The sequence below is a fragment of the Temnothorax longispinosus genome, chromosome 9, assembly GCF_030848805.1.
Source record: "Temnothorax longispinosus isolate EJ_2023e chromosome 9, Tlon_JGU_v1, whole genome shotgun sequence".
Lineage (NCBI taxonomy): Eukaryota > Metazoa > Arthropoda > Insecta > Hymenoptera > Formicidae > Temnothorax > Temnothorax longispinosus.
The window spans coordinates 2,481,845-2,508,115 of NC_092366.1; the positions used below are offsets into that span (position 1 = coordinate 2,481,845).

The 26,271-nt window shown below is 33.9% G+C and overlaps 2 protein-coding genes across 8 annotated transcripts in view; one reads left to right on the forward strand and one right to left on the reverse strand.

The window, feature by feature from the left end:
- The first annotated feature begins 432 nt into the window (after positions 1–432).
- LOC139819489 (uncharacterized) lies at positions 433–12,606 on the forward strand. Of its 6 annotated transcripts, XM_071788853.1 has the most exons (22): positions 1,441–2,145; positions 2,253–2,292; positions 3,303–3,413; positions 3,741–3,926; positions 4,070–4,188; positions 4,641–4,887; positions 5,164–5,376; positions 5,747–5,925; positions 6,048–6,248; positions 6,354–6,513; positions 6,618–6,692; positions 7,708–8,058; positions 8,232–8,391; positions 8,636–8,841; positions 9,083–9,233; positions 9,500–9,693; positions 9,771–9,911; positions 10,165–10,261; positions 10,723–10,799; positions 11,441–11,624; positions 11,739–11,905; positions 12,027–12,606. In XM_071788853.1, exons 3-22 carry the CDS (start codon positions 3,366–3,368, stop codon positions 12,153–12,155), a joined length of 3,285 nt encoding a protein of 1,094 aa, XP_071644954.1. In that variant the 5' UTR covers positions 1,441–2,145; positions 2,253–2,292; positions 3,303–3,365; the 3' UTR covers positions 12,156–12,606. The 6 variants fall into 6 exon arrangements, with proteins under 6 accessions (XP_071644956.1, XP_071644953.1, XP_071644954.1 ...); XM_071788855.1 differs by lacking the exons at positions 1,441–2,145; positions 2,253–2,292 and adding an exon at positions 433–1,183; XM_071788852.1 differs by lacking the exons at positions 1,441–2,145; positions 2,253–2,292 and adding an exon at positions 1,217–1,397.
- Positions 12,607–12,714: 108 nt separating this feature from the next.
- Positions 12,715–26,271, reverse strand: part of Bmm (brummer) — a 21,433-nt gene continuing 7,876 nt past the window's right edge. Inside the window, exons 2-12 of one of the 2 annotated variants that reach the window (XM_071788859.1) lie at positions 20,465–20,577; positions 20,115–20,234; positions 19,650–19,838; positions 19,418–19,501; positions 19,153–19,329; positions 18,811–18,986; positions 17,457–17,614; positions 17,188–17,275; positions 16,994–17,093; positions 16,706–16,904; positions 12,715–16,567 (exon numbers count right to left, since the gene is read on the reverse strand). In XM_071788859.1, the coding sequence (XP_071644960.1) occupies positions 16,359–16,567; positions 16,706–16,904; positions 16,994–17,093; positions 17,188–17,275; positions 17,457–17,614; positions 18,811–18,986; positions 19,153–19,329; positions 19,418–19,501; positions 19,650–19,838; positions 20,115–20,234; positions 20,465–20,577 (1,613 nt within the window). In that variant the 3' untranslated portion in view covers positions 12,715–16,358. Of the gene's footprint in view, positions 16,571–16,705; positions 16,905–16,993; positions 17,094–17,187; positions 17,276–17,456; positions 17,615–18,810; positions 18,987–19,152; positions 19,330–19,417; positions 19,502–19,649; positions 19,839–20,114; positions 20,235–20,464; positions 20,578–26,271 lie in introns of both variants that reach the window. The other variant, XM_071788858.1, reaches the window with a different exon arrangement.

A 26,271-nucleotide genomic window follows, 5' to 3' on the forward strand; every position in this document is an offset into this window, starting at 1 on the left:
ATGTGATTGGTCAAGCATTTTACCCTACTGGGGTTACGGACAGAACAATACTTGACTGGGATTGGTCGATTTTCTTACGCTTACGTTTTACGTCCTTACGCGATTTTATGTGTGAAGGCCTTTATACAGGCAATTCCAGCATTAAGAATAAGAACTAAAAAAAAAACAGATGGTTTATCATTTATTAATTTCATTTACAATTAATCCTTGTCTCAAAATAAAAATACTCAAGACTTAATGATAACTTCGATCAAACTTTGCACTTATCGTGCGCGATTTTTTAAAATCGCGTGCAATTCTTTCAAATTCGCATTCAATTTCTTCAATTACCGCGTGCGATTTTTAAAAATTGCGTGCGATAGTATAATAATATTTATTTATATAGTACTATCAATCACTTTATCAATGTTATTACACACTAATTTATATTATGTTTTATAATTTTTTACACAATTGGTCAAACGCATAGGTGTTTAACATCAACGCTTTATTGCGTGAAAATACGCACGAAAAGATGCATATCCTCATCCGATTCATTATAATCTAGAATCACACATTTGACTCGATCGTTATATCTATGAACGTTTGTCTCACGTCAAATATTGAAATTAGTAAATAGATAATATATTATTACGATAACATCAGTATTAATCAATGAGAACGTAATTTAACAATTATTACTACGTTTACGCGATGAGCGTTACTTCTGTAGTAACTTACGATAATTCCTTCGCGTAAACGGGATTTTATAGTAATAACTTACGATAATTTACTCCGCGTAAACGAGTGAATTATCGTAAGTTACTACAGAAGTAACGCTCGCGTAAACGCGCGTAGTAAATGTAATTTTTCAACCATCACAACGCACGGACATTCAAAATTCGATTTTATCCATGGCGCCGGAGTCTCGATGCAGGGCATTGCGGGGGCGGCTTGCGGGCCCACCGCGAATCGGCTGCGCCGACAGCGCGGCGAGGCCGGCGAGGGGTAATCTGGGACTCTCTCTCACAGTCCGTGGTCGTCCATGCGGTGTTTGGGTAGCAGGTTACGCTGCGCTCTCCGCGAAATGACGTTTGTTGCAAAATATTGGCCGCGCCGGAGCGAGCAGTGAGCCGCCCGCCGCCGAGGTGCCCGCCGTCGTGGCCTCCTCCTCCCCCCCCCGCCGCCCCGCGTCGAAGATTAGGTACGCAGCGCAGCGCAGAAGCACCTGTGCGACAGTCCGTCCGTCCATCCGTGCACACGCACGCACGCACGCCGAGGGGCACCGTCGCGCGCCGGACCGTACCCCGTTAACCCCGTGCCCCGCGAGCGACGAGCGGCGAGGTTAGGATTCTGCCAAGTCCGGCCGGAGGAGTCGACGTGCGCGCGGCCGATGCTCGCTTCCCGACTCAGCGAAGGTAAATTCGTCTCGCGGACGATCGCCGTCCGTCGTCCGGTCCCGGTCGGCGCGTCGCGACGCCACGCGGCGCCGCGTCTCGCGCGCGCGTGTGTCCGAACTCCGAACGCCGCGCCGCCACCGCCACCGCCACCGCACGCTTACCGCGGAGCTGCCAGAACCTAACCTCTTCTCTCCTCGCTCCGCTCCGTCTCGCTCTCCTCTCGCGCGCCGTCGCTCGCGTTTTCTTCCCTTTTGCACGCGCCACACGGCGCCAGTTCGCCCCGAGTGCCCCGACGAATTCGTTCCCTCCCCCCGTCCTGTTCCTCGTGCCCGTGCCCCCCGCGCGGACCGACGGTCCAGGCTTGTTTATCACCTCCTTCCCTCCCCGACGACAGCTCGCTCCCTGCGTCAATCGTGGATGACAATAGACACAGACGTCAATTGGCCTCATCGAGCACGCACGAGCACGAGACGGGATTCCGCGGGTCTCGCGAAAGCCGTGTTGATTGTAGATAAGTACCCAAGCGTGATCGCGATGACGATTCGATCGTGTGCCTGACAGTGGGTTCAATCTCGTGAACAATCGTGCGAATGGGTCGTCGATAGTTTTGTATCAGTTCTTATTTGTCTCCGTGGAGGTATGGTAAACCAGTTTCTCTTGTGATGCCTGTGGATACTTTTATGGTGGTGGCGGTGAAATTTACGGATGTGACATCCGATATGTGTATTTTATAAGGGTTATTAGATAAAGCGCACCGAGAGGGACGGTGAGTTTGTAAACATGCGTATCGATTCTGTGATTTTCTCACAGACGGATTAACATTCAATTCTATCTCATTTCTTACACGTACTTGCTATTATTTTTCATGTTTAGGTATATCTTAAGATGCGACGTAGGCAGCTTGTTAATTCAGGTCAGCTTGATGATGTAGGATAGAAATTTGTACGACGCACCTCCGTGCATGTTGCCAGAAACTTGAAGCTTACATGCAAGAAACGTGATTTATGTGATGAAAACATATTCAGGCGTTGCCTTGTCAAAAGAATATATTGAATGTATTTTGGGTCTGTTTTCTATTGCTGAACTGGGGGGGCTACACTAGTTCAGAGTTTATCCTTTTTACTTCACATTGGAAGGAAAAAAATGAACTCTGAACTAGTGCAGCCAGTTTAGCGCAATAGAAAACAGACCCATTGTCAGAAGTTCACGTTTCATAAATTTGTAACTCGCAAATGCTAAAATATTGCAAGTAGATAATGTGTATGTGTAAGAAACGGAATGTCAAGTTTAATTAAAGAAATATAAAATTCGTCTAACATATGTAAAACAATGATAGGATGGATGTGCTATTTAAAGATACATTCTATATATCCATTGTAATTGTATTTGTCATACTTTATTTCTTTTCCTTTTTTTCTTTCTTGCAATACCTGAATATGTATTTTTTTAACCTAAAAAGGTTTAAAAAGATGGCAGAGTAGATTATTTTGTGTCTAATTTTTTTATATTTTTACTAAATCAGTGATGATTATAATCATAATTATCTTATTTATAGGTTATATCTTTGACGTAAAGAATTTTTAAGCTGAAAACCGTTATTTTTATACTAAAGTTTGATGCTAGATTCATGAAATAATTTAATACTTAGAAATTGAATATTAAAAATTTCAATACTGTTTATTACTAAGATTATTTTATTTCCAATCAAATTCTTGTCTTAAAAAAGAAGATGTTTTTTAAAGCACTATAAACTTTCCTATTATTTATTATAGCGTACTTAGATTCTGTATCACAAGAGAATCAATAGCCGTTTTATATATATATTTTTATAATTGCAAATTAATATTGTTAATATTCAATGTTAATTTCGACCCAAGTTGCTGTTTATGTAAATGAATAACACGTCTGATGGATATCTTTCAGAATATGAACGATTATTACCGCATCAGATATGACATTGAGTGGCATCAGTAATCAGAAGTTACAATGATTAGTACAGCCTGTACTTTGGAAGATGCGTGTAGGCAGGCTCAGGTGCGTGGCAAATGTTTTAAACTGAAATTTCTTTAATGTCTCAAAGCTTTTAATCAGTAAAGCTTTCAGCTTTTAATCATTAAAAAGGATGGTTTTGAAATACATCTCATAAAGGGTCTATTTTTTATTGCTGCACTAGTTACACTAGTTCGAAGATCGTACATACATTAAAGCGTGAGAGTCTCATATGTACGTTTCTTCAATGTATATGCACACTTCTCGAACTAGTGCAGCCATAGAAAGTCAGCGCAACAATAGAAAACAGGCCCGTAATGATAAAATTATAATTGAATGATTGTACAGCCATTCATTGCGTTGCTTATACAGGATCTGGTATCCAGATGTTGGAAAAATGCCCAAGGTCAAAATTCATTGGCCTTAACATCGGATAAACCATTATCCTCCCAGAAAAAAGAGCAGAGTCACTCCAGGCATAGTATCCAATCCAAACTCACCAGACTCTATTTTGAAGAACTTTCCAAGGTTCCTCATGCAACCCCAGATTCAGTTTTGGTATGTTCATACTTCAAAGCATTTGTTACTACATTTTTACTTGCTTTTTACGAAAATACATATATTGCAACGCGATAGTACATATATTCCATGTATTTTTATATATGCGCGTACAATATAGTACTTTATTTAAAATGTTACAGAACAATCTTGAAAATGAGTGTGATCTTTTGGGGCGGTTAGTGCAAAGGGAAGGTTTAAATACGTTAATCGTTAATCTATACGCTGGTAATAAAGGATACTCATTAGCTGTAAGAAATAGGTAAGGATCTGTTTCACAATTCTGATTATCATCCTAAAACATCTGAAATGCTGATTAGCAATGATAGTATCTAACTTTTTAAATTTAATGATAATTGACAATGATAATCCTATTACAAGCTTTAGATTAGATTATAATTAGATTATAAACCTTGCAATGTTTTTTGCGCGAAAATAAATACATTATTCATTTAAACTGTTGATTCTTTTGGTTGCCCGCTTCTAGTGTTGCTATGTAGTCGTCTTTATGTCACAAATTTATTATGATATACTATTAGTACCAGATTTAAAATTGTTAAACATTATAATCCTATCAGGTTTGAAGTTTTTTGAGATACATATCAGAAGAGAAAAATGCATTCATATGTGTGATTAATTTATTGAAATAAACGTTAATTCTTTAATTTTGGAATTAAGTTTTGGAATTAATACAAAGATATTATTTCTCGACAGCGATAAGGGGAATCAGTACGATAAAAATTCATTAGCTGAGACTCAACTCATGGGTTACGAACAGGGTGAGCTACTTTCGTGCATAGATAATGGCCAATTGCCAGCTATGCTAGCCGAACAATTAGAATCCAGTTATTCACATTTATTTTACGACGGCTGTATGATCGCTGAAGTTCGAGATTATCGAAGATCATTTCTTCACAACAGAGCCGAGGTTCACCATGTACTTCTTAAACCTACCACACAGGTGAGATCTTGTCATCAAAGGTATATAGATTAAAGATTAAAGATGATATATAATAATAAGAATAACAATATTACAATGATTCTAATAGCGTTTTCTACTAAAAAAAACTAGTGCAACACTGAGTGCATTTTTATGGTTTTAATGTAAAAATTATTCATATTGCATGCATACACAGAAGCATAATTGCAATTATGCTTTTGACTAATATATCATTAAAGTCTATTTCAGTTATATTGAATGTTTTAAATTAAATCTTGAAATTTACTGTTTGCATAGAGCGTACTTTCGGATGTATCGACACTTACAAGTGACGGAGATTGGAGCCACGAGGAGCGATTAATGTTGGAGTCACATTTAGTGGCAGCTACTCAAGGTCCTTTGTGCTTGGATCCGAATCCTATTCCTACCTTAGCTAGTACAAGAATTAAGCAATCTAAATCATTGCTTACCGATCATCAACTCATGCGGCAAGCTAAAAAATTCTCTCAGGTAATATTTTAGTTTAAAACCTATTTACAATCTATTAATTAAATGTAATAAAATTGAAGATCTAGTTGCAAGAAATATTTATTAGATACTAGATATCAAAGGATAGTATTTGAATGTTGCATGAAAAAATTATATTTTATAGAAAATTAATATTCCATAGGATGTTATATTTTTATTGTATAATATAAATAGTAAAAAAGGCTTAATTCTATATAAAATTTAATTCTATAAGGGATATTTCTACTGCAAATAGCAACATTTCGAGAAATTTAGAGAGATTTAGTCAATGTGCATATATTGCGCTGCTTGCTATGCGTTACATCTGATTTGAACGTAAATATCATGGAGACACTGTGTTGCTTGACATCAGGTCACAGTAAATCGAAAAAGAAAATTGGAACAGTTGGCCCAGCCGGAAGGACAAACAATACATGACTTAATGCAGAAATCCCGTACGAAAAGAAGAGGATTAGCGACCAATACTGCCTGTCCACCGCCTTCTCTTAAAATTCCTGAGCTGCCTGCACCTAAACAGACCGATGTTTTAAGGTTCTTACCAAAGCATGTTTTTTCTCCACATTTTCATTCGCATTACTTGCAATCTACATTGCATTTTTTTATAACTTACTGTAAGATACCCGCGAAATTAATTAGCAATGGGATTCGATTAGATTCGCGAAATTATACGAGCGGCCACAAGAAACAACAGACTGTTCGCCACAAGTTATAGAAGAATATATATTAGAACCTGCGGAAAGTCAGGATTATATAAAGCTCTCGATCCTCCAGAGGCCTGCTACTTCCGAGTACCTGGGAGAACTTTATATGGACAAAAATCATCGGGATGGAGAGAGAAATGGCTCTTCTTGCAGGTGCATTTATATTATTGCTACGTCTAAAACTACATAGACAAATGTCTATGTAGTTTTGCGCAAATCACAATTATTTACTAATAAATTACTGAATTAATTTTCTAGGTTTACATTGGGTACCAGAGCTGTGGCCAATCATTATTATCAGCAATTTAAAGAAATATTTACGGAAGAGGGTAGGAAACATGTGAAAATAAAACATATTATACCAGGGCAGACTCCTCGTATTGCATGTACACCTGCCATGCTGCGAGCACATCAACAGGTACGTGTCATCTTTTTTTTCCATTCAATGTCTGTTCAACTATTTTATTTTTTATCTTTCCTTTCGACTATTTTCATTAAATAAATTTATTATTATTCTATTAGGCGCAACAAGCAAAAGCGGCGCAATTAGCAGCTCAACAGTTGCAGCAGGTTCAGCCCCAACACGTAGCACAACAGGTTTGTAAACTCGATTTACTTTTCTTTCTTTGAATGTGAATGGAGGAGTCACCAGAAGCAGAATTCTTAAAGGAGGGATCCTGGTTTAAAACACAGAAAATTTAGAAATTTTTTAAAAGAAAACTATAACTCCGATTAAATTGAAATTTTAGGGGCACTTTTATAGATTGATGAAGTACAAATTTTTGTTAATTTTATAAATATTTGGCCAAGTTAAAACATTGCACCATATCGCACAAGGCGATTGTGTTATCGATCTGAAACACATGTGAGATATATTACTATTTGTTATTAGTGTTTTTTGGCGTAAACCTCGCTCTGGGTAAAAATAACATTTCTTTAAAAAACTTATTTGAAGAAAGGATCGATTTTCATCATATTTTCCACCTTTTTTTCGCAAAAAAATAGTTTATTAATTTTTTATTGTTTTTATAAGTTTACACCAAAGATATAACAGTTATTTTGAATTATCCATGATCTGAAGCCGATCCGATTATAAATTATCGAGTTTTGGGCACGTATTATGGAACTTTTCGGAATACGTGCCCTGATTTCGACAGACTTAACAAATACGGTTTCGAGTAAAACTTTAAATTTCAGATACTATTAAGACAATTTTTTCATACAGTCAATTTCTGGCTATATAATCTGCTATTCCTGGTTCATAAAGCAGACCTTTTACTTCTACTTTATCGTATACCTAGAAGATCATGTTTTTTTTTATGCCTGGGGTTTTCCGAATCATTGCACGCTCCGATTCCTACCTGAGCGTGCCGAACGCTCGGACGAATATCTGTGCTAAATCGCTTATAACTTCATCAATTCTTCGAATTTCGAAATAACACTATAGGAACATATTCTTGAGATGTACTATAAAAATATTGCAGACAAATTTTTTTTAAGTTTTAAACCGTAATCCCCCTCTTTAAATGCCTCTCTTGGTGCATAGAAACACAAAAAGATATATAAATGTGTATATGTTACAATTTTATAACAGCCGTGCAAACATTTTCAGCAAATCCGCGCGTCATTTCAGATTTTATCACGGGCTCAAGGACAACTAACTAATTTGGCTAATCAAGTAGCCTCAATGAAAGCTATGACAGAAGCCACCACCTCTGCACAAAATAATCTGACGTGCGTGGACTCCGCGAATATTCCACAAGTTATCCCGCAGAATGACATTACCGCATTGAGCTCAGGGCAATCTTTGGCCAATGGTGGCCTTAACGCGTCGTCCTCCGTGCAAATTAATAACTCCGCAATGGCAGTAGCGGACAACACTTGTAACGGTTCTGGTATTCTGATCTTTCAGAAGTCGGCTGGTACTATTAATAATACAGCAGCCACCAATGTTCCAGTTTTGGTAAGTTTTCACATTTATTTCTCTACATTTTATAACTATAAATTTGGACCTTGAATTTGGCAGTACACAAAATTAATAAATAATTGCATTAAATTTAAGATTTAATAATCTTTTTTAATCTTTAATCTTTTATATCTCATATATAATCTTATATAATCTTTTAAAATTTGCAGCAAGCGCAATTGCAAGCAAGAACACAGAACTGCATAGGTGATGCTGCCAATCAGAACCAAAATGAGCCACCGTACAAGAAACATTCGACTAATCCAGCAATAAGCGCTCTTGCTAATTCCCTCATGAACTCCGCACAGCAATTCCAGCAACAAGCTGCAGGTTCGTTATCGCTTCACATTGTAAAAATTGCGCAATTTTGATATATCGAGTTAAACGTTATGTCTATATTTGTTTGCAACCAGAGAAAGTATTTTTATTTCTGCAGATTGGGCGAGTTTCGCACTATGCATTTCGTGAAATTAAATGAGCAAATACATGTTTTTGCGCCCTTTGATCATATAATTCTTTTATGAATGTACGTATGTAGATTTATAATCGATATTGTATTTTATGTATATTGTAGCCAATGCTGCGGCCGCAGCTATGAATAACAATGCACAAGCCACAAACAAGTCCAACAATGCCGCGATTCTTAGTCTATTAAATAGCACCCCTGCGAATATAGCTCAGCGAAAAGTTCAACCCCAAAGGATCTCCATTAATACTTCCATCCCATCTAGAGTTATTAGTCATGGCAATGTGATCAACGTGCCCAACACCACTGGTCAAGTATGTTTAATAAATAATTCAATTAATTTGTCTTGTTTTATTTATATATATTTTGTGTTACATACATTTAATATATTTTAATTAATATATCTATGTTTCAACATAAAATTAAATATAATTTTAATAATTTCTTTACATATTTAATTGGCACATTTAATTCTTGAAATATAACTGATAGTTAATTATTTGACAGCTATTTTGATATAAAGTATATAATTAAATATTGCTTACTCGATTTCAGGTACGCGTGAGCTTAAGCTCCTCCGCTTTAACGGGACAGCTAAGTTGCAAGCAACAACCAGTGAAAGCGACTGCTGTAAGACTTGCGCGAGTCCAAGACCCTACGTCTACTCTTGGCTTATCAATGCCGGGACTTTCGGCTTTACTTGCTGGTACAATAAACGATATCTATAAATTATTACCTACTACTTAACAAGAAAATATAAAATACAGTCTGTTACACATTAATTTGTCATGGATTAAGAAGTTTTTAATTATACATCTTACTAAAATTTAAGCATTAAATTTGGCAAACTTTTTATATAATCTAACGTTTTGAGCGTTGAGAATATTCATCGAATATAATTTAAACGAGCTTTCTTTCAAATATCCATTTTTTTTTTTTTTTATTAGTAATATAATTTTTACATATGAACAGGCACGCCATCGGCTGACAACCCGATACCTGGAATGAATTCGACTTCATCACTGCTCGAACGGCTCACCGCTTCTTCCAGTCAGAGCAGTCAACCAGCGAGTCCGATGACTAGCCCATCGCCAACCAACGTGAATCTACAGGGCGTGAACCTCACTAGTCTGCCGAACTCCATCAACGGTCTACAAAACGTTCAGGTTGTTTAAAATAGCAGTTAATTTTTCTCATACAAGCCGATACAGATCGAAATAAATTAACACATTGTCCATTCCAGGTATCATTCCCAGGCTTGTCGCAACCTATCACGATGTCGTTGAACATGTCTCCGACCACTGGCGGCACCGTCACACCTACTGGGGTCATTGTCTCCCTTCCTATATCATCTGCCACAAATACCTGCACGACAGTATCGAGCGTTAGTATCTACTTGTTTATACAAGTAACTTTTTTGATGCAATTAGCTTAAAGTAAAACATTCTTCGTAAACTCATAGTAGTAGATAAAATAGTTTTCTTCACGTACATATGTATGAATTCTCATTCATGAAAGTGTTTATTGAAAAAGTTAATATCAATGTGTAAAATATACATGTGTTTGACGAATAAATAAGTCCCTAAGTAATTTATCAGTAATTAATCGAATATTATCCGAACGTTATACTATTTCAGATGGTAGCTGCAACAGTCGTTACGACAGCTATCGCCGGGAGTACACCAACGGTGGTGATCGCCAATCCTGCCAATGCTCACTTGTCTTTACCCATCGGTAATATATAATTATTATATCCTGTACAATGGATACCACTAATTAAGCTTATTTTATGTCTAAATTTAATTTTTCTTAGCTTTTTCATGCTAAATATTTATATTTAAAAAAATAGATTATGTTTTACGAACCTCTTTAGTTCCTATAATTTTATCTATGGAAAACTATGGATGTATAAAGGAGCTTTATAAGAAGTTGAGATATAGAACTTGAGATATAGATAAAGAAACTTAAAATATGCGCCTATCTTGAGATTTAGATGATATTAGGCCTGTTCGTTTTCGCTGCACTTTTGAACTAGTGCAATAAGTTAGAATGAAACATATATTTTCTTTCATTTCAACTTATTGCACAAGTTCAGAAGTGCAGCGAAAACAAACGAGCCTATTTATTTTATTGATTGATATTTATTTTATATATAAAAAAATCTCTAAATATTTAATTGGCTGTATACATTTTAGCCCAATTAATACCATCTGGGGTAAAAGGATTGTCGCAGCAAAGTATGAGGAACAATAACGCAGTGACTCTTGCACAGGTATTAATTTAACAGATAATAAGGATAAAATCTTTATACTTCTAAGATATGCATCCCTCGATTTACGCGATACTTTTTATACGCGGTAAATAATCGTTCCGTTTACACGATACTTTTTATACATGGTCTCAGATTTACGCGGTCAGAAAATATATCTTTCTATGGTATTTATTGAAATTATTATATATTAGTAAGCTAAAGTTCTTACTTGATTGTACTTATTATATTATTCTAACCTTTTTTGAGCATATTAGAGAGCACATTAAGCTTGTTCGCACAAGTGATAAATTTACTTTTCTACACTTCGTATAAATAAAGCATATAGCAGGGCAGCACAAACTGCGTGTAAAGAGACATTATATAGCTAAGTTTTAACCATTAACTGGCCCAAAGTTATGTATAGATAAACAAAATACATAACTAAAAAGTCAATAACCAAAAATACGTAACATACACGTGCTTTTTTCTTACGGTTTTTTTGTCTCCATTTACGTGATTCTCAACCGTGTAAAAAAAATCTATGTGGAACGAGCATCGCGTAAATTGAGGGACGAGTTGAAGTAGTAATTGCATTTTACATAAGAAATGCAATTCGTGTGTGAGCACTTCATATTAAATCATATAACATTATGTAATCTTAGGGAGGACAAGCAATCCAACTTATTGGATCTCAAAGACCACGATTTAATCATATGACTCGTCAAGTACAGTCGAATCAAGTTAAATCGGCTGTCTTATCGAATCAATTGGTGACAGTTGCGAAAACAGTAACGGCGAGTCAATTGATACTATCTGGTAACAAACAAGTATTAACTCCTATAATGGGTAAGTCAACAATGCCATATTGATATTCACGAAATAAATCGTGATTAAACTTTTGTCCGCATAATACTTTGCACTTAACAATCAGCGATATCTATATAAATCTTCTCTTCGCAGCCGCGACGAAGCCCGTGCTTATGGCATCACAGACGACGCCTTCTTCCCAAGTAGTACCTGTTAATAAGCAAACTCTATTGACAAAATCCTTGCACGCTAGGGCTTCTACTGGTCAATGCAGCCAGCAGACGCAAAGTCTCGGGGTGGCTACTTTATCCCAACAACAAGTACGTTTTAATTAAAAGACATTAACTGAACAAACTTTTTTTTATATTATGTAATATTTTTATTATAAAATTAAAAGAATTAGCTATATTGTTGCAAGAAACATTTATTTTCATTTTACAGCTTCAGCAATTACAACAATGTTTAGCTGCGCAGCATAAAGTTGCTGTCGCAGCGGGAAGTTCTCAAAGCAGAACGCAAATTGAAGCTCAGAGAAATTCTACGTCTGCCCCGGGGGAAGACCCCGCCTGAATATGTTCAAATAAATGATAATGATCATGTTACGTCGAAATAATTGAAGCCCGCCTGAAAGAAATGTAGTGAGGCATTTGTATATTACATTATGATTATGAATATGAGATTTTAATTTTTTGCATGTGAAAATCGTATGAAAAATGTGTTTTTGTTTTAAATTGTCTACTTAGTTACGACGAAGTTTTACTCTAGCAAATTATTCGTATCTGCCGACTGAAAATATACAAAATATATAAGAAAATATACAGGATATTTTACCAGATCAGTATTACATAATATTAATGACCATGTGCAATAAATGCATTTCTCCCAAATGAATGTCCGCCTTAAAATGTTACTTTAGGGGAGGTTTCAATTATTGTAAATATAACTTATACATATATATATATATTATATATATATAAATATATATGATACGATTTGTTTTATATTAAAAACATAATAAATATTCCAGTTTTTATTGATCTTTATCCCTTTTTGTAGCACTATCGAAATCTTGCAATCAATCCTCGTATTCTTAATCTATTTTACGAATAGTGACAAGAACAATGTTAACTCTCATTGATGTATTTTATTTTATTTAATTATATACATCAAACAAATTTTACTTAATCTATTGAAATTTATTCCATTTCGTATTTTTCCAAGAGACTGTCATATGTAATCTAGCCGTCGTTAACATTTATTTGTACATTTTGATACGTGTGTTGCACAATTTTTATTTGTATATAATAAAAAAGTACATATTTTATATAATACCACAAAATATTTTTTTAGTATTTTTATACAAATTACGGGCATCATAAAAGTTGTCAAGGAATCCATGCGCAAAATTAGAAGAGTAGCAAAACATATATGTAAATGCATTAATTTTTTTTAATGTAATGCTATCGTACAATGTTCATCGGTTATCTACATCTATGTATAAATAACCGAAACACTTTGCAAAATAAAAAACAAATCGCTAGCATTTTAAAAAATACCAAAAACTAAATATTTTGTTAATACTTATTAAATATTATTAGAACTCTTTGTTCATAAAATAAACGTTTCTCATGCTTCTTTTACAAGTTACTCAAAATTTATATCTGACAAAGTATTTCCTAAATATCAATCAGTGTTCACTAATTAATGTTTTTTTATACATCAATTATAAACAGGATAATTGATTTGATTGTCAATTTGATTTATTCATTAGCACTTAATCTACTTATTCTACTTACAATAAGGTAACACAACAATAAGCGTAACCATTCACAATGTAATCACCAAAATTAAGATTTTATATCATATCAATGTTTTATAAAAAGGAAGATTTATCAATAAGACCAACGTTTTTTTTTAACAATACTTTAATTGGATCATTCATATATTAACAAGTAGGGAGACTGTTAATAACCAAATAAAAAATTTAATCTTGTTAATCGAAATCGCGCGATATAAATGATAACATTTAAAAAAATTGCATTGTTTAAACCTACAATGGATAAAAAAGATAATTTGCACATCTATTTGGAATAATTTTTACATATGGGAACATTTCACAGCAGTTATATATTATCTATATTTTTTATATTCCCATTTTCTGAATAAAATTATCATGAAACTTGGGCAAATAGTAGGCAAATTTTCTTTTGTACAATTCCGATCTTGTATAAAGTGGAATATGTAGGTATCCTAAAATAAGTAATCAGAAACTTAAATATAATTAAAACATGTATAAAAACTATTAGATATGAAAGATATTGTTATAAAAGCTAAATTGGTCATGATCAATTGTCTAAATCCTGTTTCCTAACACGTGATATAAAATCTGTATAATCTTTAACACTCAGACCCAGCCGTATACGATCACAAAAGATTTGTTTTAATAAATCTATTATAAATAATCTATAACTTCGAGATTATGCTATCTTGAAGAATAGAAATTGAATTACGATAATAATTATCCAACAGTAATTAACGCTAGCAGGAAGATGGTATGACAAAAATACAAAACTTATTCTATAATCTTAAATGTTACATTAAGATATTTTTAAACTATATATTCTATTTTCACAACCTCCAGATCCGGTATGTTTCAACAACTTCTTGAACAATAGCAAAATTATAATAGAGGTAACTGCATAGAGTTACATTCATTGAAATTTTCGAGAAACGTTAGCAGATATTTATGATCTATAATCTGCGTCGTTCTACGTATGGGCTATAGGAGAAACAAAAAAATCTGGATCTATCCATTATATGTTTACATAACAAGCGATAAACAATTATAATAAAAATAATTTATACTTATATTCATCGAAATTGTGAATTGATGTCATTGTTAACACATCATATCTTAGTAGGTAATCATAGAAAGACTCTAAGAAATAAAATTGTATGATGAATATAAGCTTACAGTAGAGCAGAGAAAAAAAATAGTTGCACGTCAGATTATAGAATACAAAAAATTACTGCCAAAGTTTAGGAGTTTATGATAGTAATTATCAAAGCAAACCAAAATAATATTTTAAACACAAGTCTAAAAATCATACATGTTTGAACATACACATTTCCTGAAGAAATGTGTTCAAACAAATGTTAAGGTAAACAACGGATATATCGATTATATATTATAAACGAGAAGTCCACTGAAGTCCACGTTCACTTATGTCCATTTCCATCAGATTAATTTTAGTCTTGTGTATATCGGTTTAATTACGTATAATTTACTTTTTCTAATTTCTTAGAACTAAAAATAAAAAGTAAGTAAAATCGAGATTAAAGTTAATCTACATTGGTAGAAATGGACATTAGTTAGAGAAATCATCTTATAGCTCGGAAACGTATAATTTCCGGACTCAAGTTTGTCAAATATTTGTCTCTTCAGCATATCCTACAAATTAGCTGTAATCTTTTATACACTATATGACTATATAACCAGAGCGTAACATCAGATAATCTTTTAACTATAAACGAATATTAATAAACCAATAAATCAAGAAGAAACAATCATAAATAATTTGGAGATAATTTTTTAAATTCAAGTATAGAATCACCATTTTATAGTAAAAAAATGATCGTCTAATCTTTAACATTATATCTATTTCCAATTCACGAAATATGTGATATGTCATCTGTTTCCTCTTCTGAAGCTCAGTCCATCACCCTCCCTGTTTTCATTCGTTCATTATTCGTTATTCGTTATTCATTATTCGTTAATTACACTCGTCTATTTTTGCTGAAGAAAGATCGATTTTCTAGAGTTTCTTTCTAGTGTCAAAAATACCGACGGTTTTGAGACACCACGCTTTTTAATCACCGATATATCAGTCTCTGTGTAAAATGTATTAACTCGGGCAAGCGCTCGTTGAATTTCCAAATCCGAGTTAGCAAACTTGGATTACGATAGAATACTGTTGCACGTCGTACTACAGACACTTAAATGCAAATAACATTATTGGCATGTATTCAGTAATTGTGCTTGTATATCAACGCTTCATCTTAATTATATCTTGCAAGAACATTCAGAATGGAACGTACATATTTATATAGAGTGAGACATTTAACTTTGAATGCTACACATATTAAATGTAGTAAAAACCACAGGTCACATAGTACCATATACATATATAGATCTATAACATACACAGACCCATGTATCACTTTTAGAAATTTTATTTTGTGATTAAATTAACGATGTGTAATAAAAACATATTTCGTTGCGGCGTCAAATTTCCAGATAGATATCAAAGCATTAAAACGATATGAAATAAAGCACGAATATCTACTAAAAAGTAAAAATGGTGACAAGCTTTAATAAAAATTTTCTAATTCTTTGATAACAATTATCTCAAAAAAGATTCGTAAAATATAAATGTACATAGATATACATGGTTGAATTTATTTTTTATAAAATATTTTGGCTTCAATATTAAAAAAGTTATAATTTTATTTGAGATAACATAATTATAGAAACGGTGATAATAAAAATCTGAAAAATCATTCATTATTTTTCTTTCTCAAACCGGACTTTTTCATACATTCACGCAAAATAGAAATATGCAAGTAGATTAATTTAAATGTCTCATTCTATAAATTATTCATAATTAATTAAATAGCGCACATATGTTCTTGCAACATATCATCCAAAAAGTTAATTATTAATTATATTATATGTGGTAACGACATATGTGGTAAAAAGCTATTAACCTATTTCTATAGTAAGCTTGTGGATGGTTGATCTACTTCCGGTCGACTGTCCGGAGATTTAGACACCTCCGCTTGTTCTGGGTCCTTTTCCATATCCCATTCACTTTCCGGATCAGAGAATATATTTGCACTATCCAGTATATCATCTTCTAACGATACATCAGACAAATTTTCCATGCTTTGTTGATTTCCGTCGGTGTAAAGAGACTCTGTAGCTGCTGAATACATTTTACAAAATTTAAAAAATTAAATTAGATTGATAATAAAAAAATCATTGAATAATTTATTTTAAAATATTGATCATAAATATATATCGTTAATATTTCTTTAGAAAGAAAATATCAATTAATTACCGTCATTGAGTTTATGCTGAGATAACCATGTAGGCTCATCCCAATCATCGAATTGGAGTTTTTTATTGGTGTCAACTTCATCCGAAGAAAGTATGGTATGCGATTCTGATTCCGTTACATCGAAGATTTCTGTCACTTGCACTTTATTGTTATCATCCATATAATAATACGCTATTACGGCCTCTTGATCCGACGTTGCCTAGTAAGAGTTATAAGATTCATTATAAAATTTATCTTGGAATTTATTCAAATATGTGTTTTGAACATTCTATTTTTCTTGTTACTCACTTGGAGAATATTTTCGAAAGTATCATCCACTGACGTACAGTCGCCCATATTTATTACACAGCTCGATTTCCTTGAATCTTTCCATTTTTCCAATTGTCCACTATAACATGAAATATTTTAACAACAATGACATTAATTCAAAAATTTGTTAAATATAATTCTATAAGAGAACTATCTCCACTATAATTACTTACCATTCGTTGTATTGGAGAGTCAAATTCAGGTTCTTTTGCTTTTTGTATATAGCGTCTATCTCGTCTGCATCCTGCACATCATATGTATCTGCAAATGTTCGAAAATATTAGAATCATATCTGCTAAATAATTTAAGCCACATTAAGCTCACTTAAACCATATTGACATTTACTTCTTTCTGCCACGTTATTTACATAATTAAGTAAAATTTTTTTATTATAATTGATTTAAAAGTTTAGGTTAAAAATCATTGGTCAAAATGTACTTACTCGTATCGAATTCCATAATGTTGAAATAACACTTGATCGTTTGAGGCAATGGCTCAGCATAGACATTGATCTTCGGGAACATTATACTCAATTGTTGTAAGACAAATTTAGTTAATTCCGCTAAGTTATGTCGTAGCTTTGGAACGCTCGTAATGAATCTGAAATAAAAAAAAATGTTTTTCATTAATTGCAAAGTAAATCGTTATAAAATATTACTAGTATTTACGAACAGACATGTCCGTTGAGATACTTTATTACTTTTTATCTTTCGCACCTCTACAAAGTATAAATTCACAATGTAATGTAAAACCCGCGCGCGTATCAAAATACTTTCATAAAAGAATGACAAAGACTTTAACATCAATATGTGCGTCAAAAGTAGATTTACAATTTAAAATAAGATTTCAGACAATAAATGCTTTAGTAATTTCGCAGGTATGCATTAATGTATCACGAAATAAAGAAAGCATTTATGCTTACCGAGAGTGTGTTAAATGCTTATTGTGAGTAAGTGCCTGTTGCGGGGTACGCAGAACATTTCCGACTACTTTGAATTCCAAGGTACGAGTTTCTATCTTGTTACCAATCAGACTACCAATGACATGCATGACATTAAATACAATATTGCAAGCGGTAATTATGCGTGAAATTGCCTGAATTGCCAATTGACTGAATCTGTGATATGTATCAATGGTGACATTGGTGCTCATGCAATGCGATGCAATAAAAGATAATAAAAAAACAAACTTAAGGTGAAATTCCTGTCTAGACGATTAAAAAATTGCTTTTGCTTTCTTGAACTTTAAAATCTCAAAAATGTATTTATAGAGTACTGTGTCAAAATAACAAAAAATAATGGAGAGAGATTTAATTTAATTTTGATACAAAAATATAAATTAAAAATTTTTTCTTTGTACAGTTTAAATAAAATAAAGTTTTCATGTCCTAAAAAAATGTTTTTCAAAATGTGTGTAGTGGTTTTAATTCAGAAAATATTAAATCTATGCACTTATAAAAATATTAATTAATGTTTCAAACACAAATAAATATATACAAAAAATCTCAAATTTTTATATTCAAATTTATTTTAAACAAAATCTGCTTTAAAAATTCTTCTAGACAAAATACTTGTTAATAATGATCTTAATTGATCTGCAATATTTAATAATAAAGATTATTAATTTACAAAATATATATATTTGTGACATGCAACACCTCCAATTAATGAGAAAAATGAAAAGCATTAAGTATAATACTTATTTATATGTGCACGTGTATTTATATAAAAATATTGTTATGTAAAGCGTGTATGTGATGCATATTTGCATGCGCATATATTTCAACAGCTACTTACTTTGTGATTGTAGCGTACATTACATCTGCCGGTAGTGTACAAGGTAAACTCAACAACGACAACAGCTTCATACCACGATGCTTAAACAACCAGTTAATAAGTCCCTTGTTGGCAGAATCTATAGCATCTTGGAATATTGTCATCACAGTCTCAGGCATATTAGCTACCAATGCTTCCTAAAATGGAATATCAAGAACGTAAAATAAGAATAGTTTAAAATTCAAAAATTTAAAAATTAACAAATGTTACTAAAATCGAGTTTAAGTTATATTTAAAATAAATAGAATAAAATATTATTATCAAAATTATTGCCGCTACTGAAAGTATTGTAGACTCTCTCACCTGTCTATGCATTTTACATTCTACACATTCCGGATCATATTCCATACCATCGTCGATCGTTTCCTGAACTATGTATGTAGACTGAACAGCGAGACACCTTGTGCAGTTCAGTAGATTATTACGATGTAAAAATCGTAACGCATCGTCAAATCCTTGCTTACACATACTCGAGAGAGTCTGTAATTTAAAAGCATGTAAAATTATATATGTTAATTTGAAGTATTTAATGCAGTATCAAAAGGGATAATTAACATTTTCGTCTTACCTCCGTTTTAGGCGGAAAAAGTATCTTCGTAAACCTGTATATGTTTTGTCTAGAGAGCTCTATGCTTGTATTGGCGACATTGACCTGCAAAATACAAGGACATGCATAAATAATGCAAATAAATGATAATTATAAAAATTAATCAGGCACACTCGTTGATTTTATTGTATGTCGAAGTTGTTTTAAATTTCTTTATCGAGGAATTATTTTATTGATACGCGTGAATACGTACGTGGAAAAGTTGAGATGAAATGTCCCTCGGGCAGATATCGCTCTCTCCGCAGAACGGACTAACGGTAATAGTATTTTCATCGAGCGTAGGAAGATTATCGCTGAAACCGCCGTCCATGTATCTGATGCCGTGGAATCGTGGTGGCAACAAACCAGAAAACAGCGGCACGAACGAAGTGGCTAGTAGAGCCTTTAAAAAACAGAAAATATTATCGTAAAGGAGGATGAACAACTTCTCAGAAAGAAAAATTGTTAATAATATGAAAAAAATAGAAACATACGATTAGCTTTTACTTCAGACGAGCGAAGATACTTTTATTTATTGAAAAAAATAGACTTCAAAATTTTTGCATATATAAAACTTCTTCGAAGGAACAGAAAATTAATTCTCAGAATATCTCGTGAATGGTGCTTTAACGAGAATCTATTATGGACAAAAATTGATCTAACTTCTAACATATCTTACCTGCAGCAAGTCTTCCTTTGAGTTAAATTGGGAAACGATTACGTTCTTGCCGTCATATACTCTGGTTAGAGAAATGTGTAATTTACCATTTACACGGATATGTGCATCATCTGGTAAAAACTGGAATAAAAATAATAGTAAGAAGACTGAAATAAAAACGGCTGCAAACATGGCGTATTAATAGTGAATTTTTATATTATTAGAAATCTAAATCGGAGCTCTCCACTTTGTACGTTGATACTGAATGATGCAAGAACGTTATTTAGGATGCAGGAACAAAAACAGCATGTAAATAGATTGCCAGATGCAAATTCTAATGCGGTAATGTCGTAATTTCTTGTTGCACTCACTTTTCGCAGGCTGTCCAGCAGTATCTCTTGCACATTGAAGGATGGACTGAACGGTCCGAGCGTGCGTTGTCGCGCTTCACGTGCCACGCGTAATACGTTGCTCGTCATTTCGCCTGAAAGCAGATAAAGAACGATCCTGAATTAGAGCAGGACCAACCTGAGGACTGTTATTTATGAATTTGCCACCAATGCATCGACAGAATTTGATCAATTATGATAAAATCCATCTTAACGGAGAAGCAGGCTATATAAATTCGCATTGCAACTACGTTATTGCCACAATTTCACGCAAACGGTTTCTTTAAGTAAAAATTATTATTATTTAAATATATCAAAAATGTATAATTATATTATTCAACAAAGATGATTAATCATCATTAACCTCTAGAGGACGAGAAACTTGTTTTTAGGCTTCAAACTGTTTATACAGTAAAATATCATGTATAAGAGTTTTTTGGGTCGTTGAATAGTTCCGGGAATCTCTAAAAGAAACAAGTGAGAATGGCCATTTCTGAGAATTAAAGCGATTACTCTTATCCTTTTATTGTGAGACCTCTTTTGTAAAACCTTTAGATATTTTATATGTCGCCTCTTTACTATTTTTTTTACTATTTCTTTACTATTTTCCTACTATATCTTTACTTGTAAATAAAAAAAAACCTGCTCTAAAGGTCCTCTAAAGTTTTCTAAAGGTTAAAGATACACCCATATCCGTGTATAATCTGCACATGTATATGCAGATTTATGTACATGCATTAAGTTATCTATAAGAAATATTTTTCTAATTAAATATTTAAAATATGTAAAATAAAAATATATATATTTTAATTTTATGTAGATATACATATATATAAAAATTTAATATTTATGCATTAATATTTATAACAAATGTTTTTTAATTAAATATTCAAAATAAATAAAATTAAAATATATATGCCTGTATATACTTGTCATTAAAAATATGCTCATAATCTCTCTTGAGGTGGAAAAGGAGAACAATGATCAATGTGGGATTAATCAAATTTGATAAGATATTTACAAGATATCAATTGGCATAGCTTGTCGATAGAATATTGAATAAAAATAAGGTTTTGAAACAATCATGTTCAAAGCTTTAGGAATTTTGTATGTGGAGGAGAGAGGGATGTAGCTGTATGTATGTGTGTGTGTGTGTGTGGTGTATGGTGTTCTCGCAGATTTTCATTACGAATAGATATTTATATTTCTTCAAGGTCTTAGATCTAGAATTCGTCTGTCTAACACAAGTAGACGTAATTAAAAAACCATATCTCTCAACTCGTTAATCTTGATAATGTTTACTCTTGTTAGGTCTTTTATCTAGACTCTTAACTGCTATATGAAAATACTGCAATTTATGATTCATGTCCGACGATCAACAACATTCCTATCGCTAATGAGATATTCACTTTCTAACGAGATATTCGCTTTTATTCATTTATTGATCCAGCTACTAAACAACAGAGACTTTTTAATAAGATATCGCTATTAGCGCTTCGAACGCATATATGTAACACTATACGCGTCGAAAAATCTTAATTCTCAGAATTTAACGCAAGAAAACAACGAAACGGCTTTTCTTGAATGTTCGAAAGCGCGATCCCATCCCGATGTCGATGTTACGCATATAGTGCGATGTCGCAAACTACTTGAAGATAAAAAATATGTTCTTTTTTAGAACTACCATGTAATAACGCCGATCTCGCGATATCCATGATAAATCGGCAATAAATAAACCCAGATGCGTCTATTTTTACGTAACCTCATGACGACCTCCCCTTCTATCTCTCTGGCATTTGCTCCAAGTTAAATTCCGCAGACAATTCTACGTCAATGGCGAAAGAAAGAATAAGCGATAGGAGCCGAGGAAAGATATCGTTGCGCGTGTGTTATCTTCCGATCGATCATGCCACATTTCTTGTTGAAATAACGCTTCGTGATCTCTGGTGATCCTCGGAAAATCACCCGCTGCAAAAATCGCAAAATGATGTACGGAAACAATCCGCGGTGACGCCCAAGGTATCTCGTCGTTTATTTCAGAAGATTGATCATTTGCAGCAAAGATAGGATACTTCAAACCAAAATTGCAGATAGGCTATTTAACACAAATTTAATATAAAATTTTATACACAAATTTAGTTTAAAAAATTAATCTAAAGCAAATTCGCACTTGAATATCTCCTCCGCACTATGTGAATCTACGAAAAAAAATAATAACGATGTTTGTCCCAATTTAAGAGGGAAACAAATGTAGAAGGCTGATCTTCGAGTTCAATTTTCAATTTTTTTCCTACATGTCCGCGCGCAACAGAGATATGTATATCACCGACTTGCATTTTGAATAAATCTGCGAATAAGCATGAATTTTCAGATTTCGTCCGCCTGTGCGGCGCGGCGGTCCGGCTGTGCATTCAGCGAATCTCGCCGAGATAAGTACGTGCGTGTGTGTTAAGATTCGCATAATGTTTACATTCGGTCAGCCGCACGAGCTTGATCTTGGAGCCGAAAAAGAAGAGGAGTCGCGTATTTCTCCGCTGATACGGAGCTGTTATTTTGGATTTCTCAATTCTCGCGCGGTGTCTCACACGTCATAGAAGAAACGGACGAACGCCGAGCGGGCAAGAGTGACGAGGGGGACGGGGGAGGAATAAATAGATACGCGGAAGGGTTATCAGTTATCAGATGATGTGCGCAAAATGTTAGGGAGTCAGCGCGAGCCGATGTAAAACGTCAGCGTATCCGATACGCAGCTTAGCTGACAGATAGGGAACAGCATCGCTTTGTTCGCCATATCTCTCGTGCCCGGCCGTAGAGATAACCGATACGGACGCGAGCTGACATCACGTGTCGGAACCGCTCTCGCGATTCTACGCCGTGCGATTATTGCGCGGAAAGATCAAGGAGAGACAATGACACCGCGGGCTTCGACCAGCATCAGGACCTCGATCCAAACGGGATTTCTCTTTCGATGGTCAAGGCAAAAGCCGAAATGCCAGAATATGGATAACGACTGCCAATGAACCGTTCGTTTGTTCAAAAAATACGGAATGATATTCCGATAATTGCATGCGCGATTATTTGTCTTTTTTACTAGGCTGCGTGAACCACAGAATGCTGGTAAGTATATATATCGAATAATCTCGATATATATATTATATAATAATATATAATTGCGACATAATTACTCGGCATTGTTATTCGATCGTTTAATCCTTCGCGATCCAAACTATTTCTCGCAAATAAGCGAAAATCAAGTATTTCATCCTCTACTTTATCTCTATATAATCGGTTAACAAAGAATCAAGAAATTTTTTTCATTCGAGAGATTTATGGAGATCTGAAAAATATAGTTTGACGATCACACTCGCGTGCAGATTTTTTGCAGCTTGAAGAATTATGCGTCGGGCTATCGCAACGCATTACATATGTGCGTGAAGAAAATATGTTGATAACATCGAATGGAAATGAGAGAGAGATTCGGAATAATATATTTCATGTAATTAGCATTTCGATTACGTAACTACTGTTCTCGCCGAACTGACCACGTTGAATATTAAATCGAACGACTATGAATTCAAAATCATGAATACGGAGGCACGTGTAAAAAAAAAAGAAAAATTCATGCATTGGTGCACACGAAATGAGATACACAAAAAACATTGGAAATTATCTCTCAGATCTCAATGTAAAAAAATTTTGTAAAATTACACCTATTATATAGGTCTCAAAATTACCCACTATAATAGTTGTAATTTTACAAAATTACAGTACGGAAGAAAAAAGTAATTTTGTACTACAATTACACAAATTAAAAATGCGTGGAAATTTACACCTATTATAGTGAGTCTCAAAATTACCCACTATAATGGTTGTAATTTTACAAAATTTTTTTATAGTGGCTGCATGAAGAGGATATAAATGTTTGTAAGTGTCGCACACGTCGACAGGAATTAATAAATGATATGAATTGAATGCGAATTAAAATCGTGGGATTGAATCATGCAACGAGGCCGATGCGTTCGACCTATGAACCACATTTTCACCGTTGAAGAAACCGTTATTTATATCGGCAAATCGTATATCGTATTATCGTCTTATTATAAACTTGCCAAAGCCGGAACTGATTGAACCATCTGACATATCCAGGATCTTATATGGAGCTCCGTCACATTCGTGGAATTCTAAAACTTCGGTAAAGCAAAAAAGGATTGATATCTTTTTTCTTATCAGAAAAATATTCTGATAAATCTTATCTTTCAGAAAGATATCGATGATCTAATGAGAGATCCGGACCCAGCTTGTGAGCATTAAGAAATTAACGAATTATTTTAGATAAGCGAATACATGTGGATTATAGATAACCCTCGAATAACAGGATATTTGAATTACACGGAGTCTCTCTTGAATAGCACGGTAAAAAATTGTGTGACAACCCTTTTTTAATTTTTTAAAAGTTTTTTTAAATAATTCCTTGAAACCACCAAAGGCTCAATTTTATATGAATCTGAAATCTTGAATTACACGGTTTTTAATAGCATAGAACGTGATCTCAAAATCGTATGAATACGTCCAACAAGTTTAACAATATATAAGTCTCGAAAATAACACGGTTTTCAATAACACAGAGCCGATTAATCATGTTATTCGAGAGTTACCTGTATAACAGTCGGATTTATGTATTGTAGATGTAATTTTCTGTTAGATTTTCGTGTTGACATCCATTATCCCATACTTATCGCTTGTGTTTTGACAATAAGCTGCCGGACGCACGGATAACTAACAATAAAGTATACGATAAAGTAATACAATAAAGTATACGACTCGGAATGACTATCGAAAAAAATGTAAATAACAGAAGATGCCATCCCCATATGAATGATATTATCCCTTCTGACTGATTGTGAGACAGAGCGTCCTAGGATTCAGGCAATCTATAAATGGACTACTTGCCGGTTCGATTTTTTGGAGGAAAAAATAAAATTTTATCGTAAACTTCAGATAAAAAAATAAATATAATTAAGTAACATAAAGTAAAGTGGGTTATAGGAGACAAAGTTACCTAATCCGACTATACTGATACGTAAAATGATATGTAAAATGATACAATTATCGGAGAAGTTCCCCATACGGCGCGCGACGGCCTGTCACATTTCTACTTCCGCAAGATAACAGTTATCTTTTATCAACTAATCGACATGCATGCTCGAAATGCATCACACGATCGAAGGGTACCGATAAATATCTTTCTAATCTTATAAGGATATACATATCAAGAAATAATTTTAAGACTATTATGCGTCCACACGGCCCGCCGATCGATCCCCGACGAAGATCATTATCTTGTTGGCACGCGCGCAAAGATAGAGAAAATGTCAAATACACGTGCGGACTTTGTCATTACGCGTGAACAACAGCACCTGACAATCGTCATAATCAGGTAATAACAGGTCGATTGACTTGCAATGGAAAAGCCCTGTCCTTTGGACTTTAAATCTTGGTCCTTCGATAAGTATCGTTCGTCGAACGGATGACACATGTGCAGCGTTTTGCGATCGATACGCGTGCATCGATACTATCTAAAGAAAAAGAAGATAATCGAGTTGTTGATGGAGATCATTATTCCGTTATTGCGACATTGTACTCATGTACTGTCGACAGAGTCATTTTTCGGAAACTACTACCCGTATTCATAGTCGGATCTTATTTCAAGACTGTCTTAAGTATAATGTCATAAGATGCTAATACGGCTCTGTGATTGGTTCATAACACTTTAAGATCGTACTTAAGAC

Bases quoted from the DNA above. Each gene is read 5' to 3' on its own strand.
- LOC139819489 (XM_071788855.1), top strand. From the start codon at position 3,366: ATGATTAGTACAGCCTGTACTTTGGAAGATGCGTGTAGGCAGGCTCAG. The intron at 8,842-9,082 runs GTATGTTTAATA...ACTCGATTTCAG, and splicing joins TGCCCAACACCACTGGTCAA to GTACGCGTGAGCTTAAGCTC. The intron at 11,625-11,738 runs GTAAGTCAACAA...TTCTCTTCGCAG, and splicing joins AGTATTAACTCCTATAATGG to CCGCGACGAAGCCCGTGCTT.